We start from the raw sequence: 6,173 nt of genomic DNA on the forward strand, positions 1-6,173 counted from the left end.
AGGGACTGGTAATGTAGAGCCTCCTCTTGTGCCTCCTTTTAAAGTGTGTGAGGGTCCGCCCCGGGGCTGTGATTGGCTGCAACCCGACCGCCAATCAAGTTTGACCCAAGCACAGAGAGTGAAAATGAAGGGCGGGGAATACTGGCCCCTGATTGGCTGAACTGAAACTGAAGTTGGTCAATTTCAAAAAGCCCGCCAATTTCAGAATATCAACCAACAGAGATTAAAGAAACTCTAATTTCCCGCCAGCAATTTAAGAATCCCAATCTTTATAACGGCGATTGTGCCCCATTATAAGTCACCAATCCCATTCTCTGCAACATTCCGGTTTGAATTCTGTTCCATTCCCTGATCCGTCTGTACCGGGCGGGAATAAATCCCCGGTCACTGCTTCCTATAAACACAAAGTCCCGCATCCATCCCGCCAGTGCGGTCCCGTTCAACTGATTCTCAGAAAACTCACCCAATATGACAGGAATTAGCTATGAGGGGAGACTGTAATGTGTAAAGTGGATTGTGTATCCCGCCCGGTGGCAATTGTGACTCTCAGCCGGAGTATCTGATCTCTCATATTTACAATAGTTGTAAAATATTTAATAATTCCCATATTCCTACAGCGACTACCCTCCAAAAGTACTTAATTGGTCGAGATGTTCGGTGGGCGTGAAAGGCGCTATATAAATGCAAATATTTTTTTCCATTAATTAAACAGCCAAAACCATTTCCCAACCAAACTGTCCGCATTCCCATCCCCAGGTCGCTGCTCTCTCTATGAGGCGGTGGGTGGCTCTGAGAAGAGCCTTTGTGTTGTGTTTGGCGGAGGGGGGGGGGGGGGTGCGGCGGGGAAGGGTCGAGTTAATCAGCCGCCGAATCCATAGAGAGTGCGGCCCTGCCGCTTCAGAGCGTACACCACATCCATGGCAGTGACCGTCTTGCGCTTGGCGTGTTCAGTGTAGGTGACTGCATCTCGGATCACATTCTCCAGGAAAACCTTCAGCACCCCGCGGGTCTCCTCGTAGATCAGGCCCGAGATCCGCTTGACACCGCCACGGCGAGCCAGGCGGCGGATAGCTGGTTTGGTGATACCCTGGATGTTATCACGGAGTACCTTGCGGTGCCGCTTGGCTCCGCCTTTACCCAGTCCTTTCCCTCCTTTACCTCTTCCAGACATGATGATTCTTCACTCAAACAGTCGCTGAATGAGACGCGACCTCCTCCCGGCTCCTTTTTATAGAGCCGGAGCCGACCTGACTGAGAAAGTGCAGAGTGAGAGAGGCGGGAAGGGGAGGAGATAGAGTCAGGATTGACAGACAGAGCAGAGAGCGGCCTCTGATCTTCCAGCTCCTCCTCCAACTTTCTGCAGCCGCCAATTTCAAACCGTTTCCCGACAATAGAACCGAAACACAGCGCTCCGCACAAACCTTTACAGTCTCGGAATTCATCTTCAAGGCTTCCAGGAACCTGAAGTTTTAAATAAGGTCCCGTTACAATTAACAGTCGCGAATATTCCCGCCTATATACAGATCCTTCCCTGTCAATCTCAGACCTTGTTTCATCTCCCCACACTTCCTCTCACAGACGGGTTCAGCAGTTTACAAACACCTTATTCCAGCTGATTTGGAGAATGTGGTGTTTGGGGTTTGAGTTGTGAGGCCGGGTATCTCCGCCAGTATCACCGTCTCACAGACTCTCCCCCTGAAAATGACAATGACCAGGAACTGAGACTGGAGCCGAACACATCCCCAGTTAGTGAGGCCCGGGCCGGACATCCCATTCGCTGTGTTTTATTGCAGACACTGGGGGAGGGGTGGGTGCAGCCAATGTCAGCGAGTCACCAGGGATCCTGGCTTCATGTTCAATGATTTCTGTCTGAAATCTGAGCCCGGCCCCGGGACAGGGATCATTTGATTCGGGGATCAGCTCTTTTCTGAGAGGCGTGGGTGGCTCTGAGAAGAGCCTTTGGGTTCAGATGTTTACAAGTTGCACTTTTTATTTACTTTTTGGGCGCTGTTTTCTTGGGTCTTGCTGATTTGGCCTTGGCCCTCGGTTTTTCCACCTTTTTGGCCGCCTTCACCTTTGTGCCTGAGGCCTTCTTGGGGCTCTTGGGCTTCGCCGCAGCCGGCTTCTTCCCAGCCGCCGCTTTCGCTGTCTTTTTTACTGTTAGCGCCTTCTTGGTGCTCCTTTTCTTGGCGGGAGATTTCTTGGCTGCTGGTTTCTTGGCTGGAGATTTCTTGGCTGGAGATTTCTTGGCTGCTGGTTTCTTGGCTGGAGATTTCTTGGCTGGAGATTTCTTGGCTGCTGGTTTCTTGGCTGGAGATTTTTTGGCTGCTGGTTTCTTCACCTTCCTTCCCACTTTCCCCTGGTTTTCCTTCTTAGCGACTTTGAAGGAGCCCGAGGCGCCCATGCACTTGGTCTGCACCAGGAAGCCATTTGTACATTCCTCTTGATACTGAACCTGATCTGGGACCCGCGCTTCTCCACATCCACGCCTTTGGCCGCCAGAGCCTTCTTTATCGCGGCCAGGGACATCCCCTTGCGATCGCTGCCATCGGCCACCACCTTGAGGATCTGTTCGCCCAACGTGGGACCGGCTGGCTTGGAGCGGGGAGCCGCCTTCTTCTTCTTGCTGGGAGCCTTGGTTTGAGCGGCGGCGGCAGGAGGAGCCGTTTCGGCGGCTGCAGTGTCAGTCATGTCGGTGACTCTGTGGAAAATCTCTCTGACAGTCAGAGCTCGGTCAGAAATGAAACGGGAGGCGGCGGCACAGAGCAACTTAAAGGCAGCGAGCGGACGGGGCGGAGACATCCTGCTGTCAGCTCCCCGCCCCTCCAGCCTCTCTGTGTTTCTCTCTCCTCATTAACTGTCCGATTCCAATTCAACCCGGGCCCTCCAGATTTCCAGACTGGCCTCTTTCTGTCCCGAACACCGGGATGTATGTTGTCGAGAAAGTTTCCTCCGAATAGAAGGCAGCAATTTAGATTTAAACCCGTTTCATTGCTGCACTGATCGCGCTCTCTTAACCGATCGCGGACATTTTCTCTGTTTTTCGACTAAAATTTGAAATCTCATCAAACTTTACGTTGAAATTCCCGCTTTAGACCTGAGCAGGGGAGCAGGGCGATCCTTGACAGGGAAATCTTTGAATTTTACACAAGAGGGACTCTGGAATCCGGCGATGAGACGGACACACAAACACAGTGATATTGGTCTCACCGGCACACCTCAAGTCTAAACACCAAGAGCATGCAGAAATCAAACACGGGCAGCGGAAGGAGCGTGAGGCAAACCTGTCCCACCTGTGACAGGGACTGTGGTTCTCGTATTAGACTGTTCAGCCACCGAAGGACTCATTTTTAGAGTGGAAGCAAGTCTTCCTCGATCCCGAGGGACTGCCTATGATGATCCCTCAAAATCGAGGAATACTTGCTTCCACTCTGAAAGTGAGTTCTTAGGTGACCGAACAGTCCAATACGGGAATTACAGGCTGTCACAGGTGGGACAGATAGTCGTTGAGGGAAAGGATGGGTGGAACCGGTTTGCCGCACGCTCCTTCCGCTGCCTGCGCTTGGTTTCTGCATGCTCTCAGCGACGAGACTCTAGGTGCTCAGTCCCCTCCCGGATGTACTTCCTCCAATTAGGGCGGTCTTTGGCCAGGGACTCCGAGGTATTGGTGGGGTTATTGCACTTTATCAAGGAAGCTTTGAGGGTGTCCTTGTAACGTTTCCTCTGCCTACCTTGGTCTCGCTTGCCCTGACGGAGCTCCGCGTAGAGTGCTTGCTTTGGGAGTCTTGTGTCAGGCATGCGGACAATATGGCCTGCCCAGCCGAGCTGGTCGAGTGTGGTCAGTGCCCTTCGATGCTGGGGATGTTGGCCTGGTCGAGGACGCTAACGTTGGTGCGTCTGTCCTCCCAGGGGATTTGCAGGATCTTGCGGAGACATCATTGGTGGTATTTCTCCAGCGATTTCCATCAAGATCCACGGCGCGATCCTGGACGACTTGGACCACTTTCCATACCTCGGGAGCCTATTATCAGCAAAGGCAGACATCGACAACGAGATTGACCACCGCCTCCAGTGCGACAACGCAGCCTTCGGCCGCCTGAGGAAAAGAGTGTTCGAAGATGGGGAAGTGGGTTGTGTAGAGGCCACAGAGAGGCTGCAAAGAGATTTAGATAGGTTAAGCGAATGGGCTAAGGTTTGGCAGATGTAGGAAAATGTGAGGTCATCCACTTTGGAAAAAAAAAACAGTAAAAGGGAATATTATTTGAATGGGGAGAAATTACAACATGCTGCGGTGCAGAGGGACCTGGGGGTCCTTGTGCATGAATCCCACAAAGTTAGTTTGCAGGTACAGCAGGTAATCAGGAAGACGAATGGAATATTGGCCTTTATTGCAAGAGGGATGGAGTACAAAAGCAGGGAGGTCCTGCTGCAACTGTACAGGGTTTTGGTGAAGCCGCACCTGGAGTACTGCGTGCAGTTTTGGTCACCTTACTTAAGGAAGGATATACTGGCTTTGGAGGGGGTACAGAGACAATTCACTAGGCTGATTCTGGAGATGAGGGGGTTACATTATGATGATAGATTGAGTAGACTGGGTCTTTACTCGTTGGAGTTCAGAAGGATGAGGGGTGATCTTATAGAAACATTTAAAATAATGAAAGGGATAGACAAGATAGAGGCAGAGAGGTTGTTTCCACTGGTCGGGGAGACTAGAACTAGGGGGCACAGCCTCAAAATACGGGGGAGCCAATTTAAAACCGAGTTGAGAAGGAATTTCTTCTCCCAGAGGGTTGTGAATCTGTGGAATTCTCTGCCCAGGGAAGCAGTTGAGGCTAGCTCATTGAATGTATTCAAATCACAGATAGATACATTTTTAACCAATAAGGCAATTAAGGGGTATGGGGAGCGGGCGGGTCAGTGGAGCTGAGTCCACGGCCAGATCAGCCATGATCTTTTTGAATGGCGGAGCAGGCTCGAGGGGCTAGATGGCCTACTCCTGTTCCTAAATCTTATGTTCTTCTGTTCTTATGTAAGATCAGGCCCTCAAATCTGCCACCAAGCTCATGGTCTACAGGGCAGTAGTGCTACCCGCCCTCCTGTGTGGCTCAGAGACGTGGACCATATAACAGTAGACACACACTATCACTCACACAATGTTCACATCTGCACATTCACAGCACAAACTGTCCCAGATTTATAGCTCCCAGCACAGGGTTTCCTCTCCGCTCGGCCTGTGCTGCCGATTCTCGGGGTTAGTTGTAGTTTCCCAGCTCAGTAAGTGTTAAACACTCTGAGACCGGCGCTCCTCACAGTGTCTGTTCCCCAGATTCAGGGGCAGCAGCCAATCACAGCAGTGGCTGGCTTAACCCCATATCTGCTTTAAGTTGTTATATTGTTCGCATGCAGAAATATGTTTAATGTATCTGAAAATAAAAATTATGTGCTCTTCACCCCTCCAGCCTCTCTTTGTCTCTCTAACCTTCTAAATTGAGGGACATTTAACAGTAACTGGTGACCTATCCATTCGATCCTCATCACCCAGAGATGGCTATCTGAGAGAGCGACAGAGATAGACACCTGAAACACGCTAACTGTGTCTCCCTATTACGCTCAATACTAGTATCACACATTCATGTACCGTACCAGTGGAAGATAGAGGGAGACAGGCACAGTATCAGTCTTACACTTTGTATTGGTGTCTCCATCTTATGCTCAGTAACAGTGCCACAGCGTCATGTAGAGCACCAGGGAGAGAATAGAGACAGTATCAGGGTTATACTTCCAATAGTGTTTCCACATCACGCTAAATAACAGTATCCCGCCTTCCCAAACAGTACAAGAGAAAGGGGGATAGCAACAGAGAGAGAGAGAGGGGACAGTGGGGTGGGGGCGAGGGGTGGGGGGTCAGAGTGCTGAGAGAGAGACAGAAGAGATCAAGGCAGGACGTGAGACACAGAAACATGCACAGTATCAGTTCCAGACTGACCTGTGAGGTCCGGTTTGATCCTGAAAGATCCCATTGGAGAGACAGAAGATGCAGTCCCCTCTCTCACTGATATTGTACCACTGACAGACACATTATTAATCCCACACTGCGGGACAGTGTTAGAGAGTGAGAGAAACAAGGTCCCACATTTAACCCTCGCTTGCCTGTTGTACTCTCTGTAATCTTG

The 6,173-nt window shown here is 50.8% G+C and overlaps 1 protein-coding gene across 1 annotated transcript; it reads right to left on the reverse strand.

Moving 5' to 3' along the window:
- Nucleotides 1-859: 859 nt before the first annotated feature.
- On the reverse strand, nt 860-1,171 carry LOC139272850 (histone H4). Its single transcript, XM_070888964.1, has one exon. The coding sequence runs from the start codon at nt 1,169-1,171 to the stop codon at nt 860-862; it is 312 nt and encodes a 103-aa protein (XP_070745065.1).
- Nucleotides 1,172-6,173: the final 5,002 nt, after the last annotated feature.

Source organism: Pristiophorus japonicus, chromosome 9 (assembly GCF_044704955.1).
Source record: "Pristiophorus japonicus isolate sPriJap1 chromosome 9, sPriJap1.hap1, whole genome shotgun sequence".
NCBI classification, from domain to species: Eukaryota; Metazoa; Chordata; class Chondrichthyes; family Pristiophoridae; genus Pristiophorus; species Pristiophorus japonicus.

Excerpts from the sequence above, each read along its gene's own strand:
- LOC139272850 (XM_070888964.1), bottom strand. The coding sequence starts at position 1,171 with ATGTCTGGAAGAGGTAAAGGAGGGAAAGGACTGGGTAAAGGCGGAGCC.